A 1,506-nucleotide genomic window follows, 5' to 3' on the forward strand; every position below is an offset into this window, starting at 1 on the left:
TTAACACGGCCAATTTTTAAAAATTACACAAGGCTAGAGTCCCTCAGTGTACATAGTAGAGATTGCAGGAATTAGAAATCCTATACTTAAATATCACAGAAAAATAGTCTACCTCAACATATACTTTATATTAACTATCAACTAATAATAGATGTATATAGTTACAGCAGGTCCTTTCCCTGTCATTGGAAGGTTCATATTGACATCAGCTATAGCTTGGTATAGTTGAGGTACTGTAAGTACACTCATTATTAATGTTAATTCAAACAAAGATGGTATAAAAATACATCATGTACATGTAATTACGTATCTGTATATTAATAAGGTGCATGGATGTGTGATAATAATAAAGTTAAACATTAATAATGAATAATAATAATAATATAAGAAAGCTGCAAGTGCAGAGCCTAAGATAAATTAATTGATTCTTTTACTGTCAAGCTGGAGGTTTGTCTCTTCTCTCCATTTCCTCCTCAACATGTCAGCAGCTCCAGTCACTGGACCTCCAATGTTTGAAAGAGCTTCAAGAAAATCCATACAGTGAACTTCAAGTTCAGCAATGCTGGATTTCATTTTTAGCCCAGTGATGAAATTCCTAATAATGGAGTCATATGAAGGATTCTTCCTAACTGAGTGAGTGATGATATTAGCTGCACTCAATCCTAAGGCAATGTCAGGAAGAGAATCTTCAAATATTTCACTTAGTACAACTTCTTTATTTCTTATAACTGCTATTAACCTGTCAGTGATAGACTTGACGTCAGTACCTGTACATTGTAAGTAAAATACAGTTACATTATGTTCACATTGTTAGCTTCACCTTCTGCTCTTAATCTTTTAGTTGGTGTATCAGCAACAAGTAATGGAGCAACTAATAATAAAATTAACAATTATTGTATCTGATGTTCATGCACAAAAATGTATCAATTACCTGATGGTGTAGTAACAGTAGTAGTAGTTCTTAATGATCTGTGGATGAAGATTGTTACTGGATCATCAACACCATCCAGTGGTATAGCATAGTGTAGCATAGCTTCAGTACCAGGAGCAAGTGATCCGTAAACTGAAATGATACAAGTAGGAGGAAGTGGGTAATCCTTTTTGCCAAAGTTATCAATGTCTTTTTTAGATAGCTACATTAAAAAAACAATAATGTTATTGTTAAAATGTCCATTTTAATGTATGATGTGCTTACCCTGCAAGGTTCAATATGTGATTGAATTGTCCAACCAGTAAATGGGTACTTTTGTGGCATGTGATTCAATATCAGCTCAATGTGTTTAGAAGAATCGTTGAAACAAAAGTAGACATTCTGTCCCATCTCAGCTTTAGAATGATAATCTTTAACATACTATACAATACAAACACACATTCACTCAATATACTCTACATATAACAGTCATTACCTCAAGAAGGGCATTCAGATTCTTAGCAGCAGCAAACGTAACTAGATCTTCAACACCTTTTACTTCATAATAAACTATTCCAGCATATGTCATTGATTCA

The 1,506-nt window shown here is 33.4% G+C and overlaps 1 protein-coding gene across 1 annotated transcript; it reads right to left on the reverse strand.

Annotated features, from left to right (window-relative positions):
- Nucleotides 1-212: 212 nt before the first annotated feature.
- LOC109591937 (uncharacterized) lies at nt 213-1,500 on the reverse strand. Its single transcript, XM_020007533.1, has 5 exons — nt 1,407-1,500; nt 1,196-1,351; nt 932-1,133; nt 821-871; nt 213-767 (listed from the first exon to the last, which is right to left on the reverse strand). Exons 1-5 carry the CDS (start codon nt 1,497-1,499, stop codon nt 418-420), a joined length of 852 nt encoding a protein of 283 aa, XP_019863092.1. The 5' UTR covers nt 1,500; the 3' UTR covers nt 213-417.
- Nucleotides 1,501-1,506: the final 6 nt, after the last annotated feature.

Source organism: Amphimedon queenslandica, unplaced genomic scaffold (genome assembly GCF_000090795.2).
Source record: "Amphimedon queenslandica unplaced genomic scaffold, v1.1 AMPQUscaffold_6792_Cont21253, whole genome shotgun sequence".
Taxonomy (NCBI): domain Eukaryota; kingdom Metazoa; phylum Porifera; class Demospongiae; order Haplosclerida; family Niphatidae; genus Amphimedon; species Amphimedon queenslandica.

Coding starts and splice junctions, on each gene's coding strand:
- LOC109591937 (XM_020007533.1), bottom strand. CDS start 1,499: ATGACATATGCTGGAATAGTTTATTATGAAGTAAAAGGTGTTGAAGAT. Junction 1,352..1,406: donor ATCTGAATGCCCTTCTTGAG/GTAATGACTGTT, acceptor TGTATTGTATAG/TATGTTAAAGATTATCATTC. Junction 872..931: donor TACTGTTACTACACCATCAG/GTAATTGATACA, acceptor TTTTATTATTAG/TTGCTCCATTACTTGTTGCT.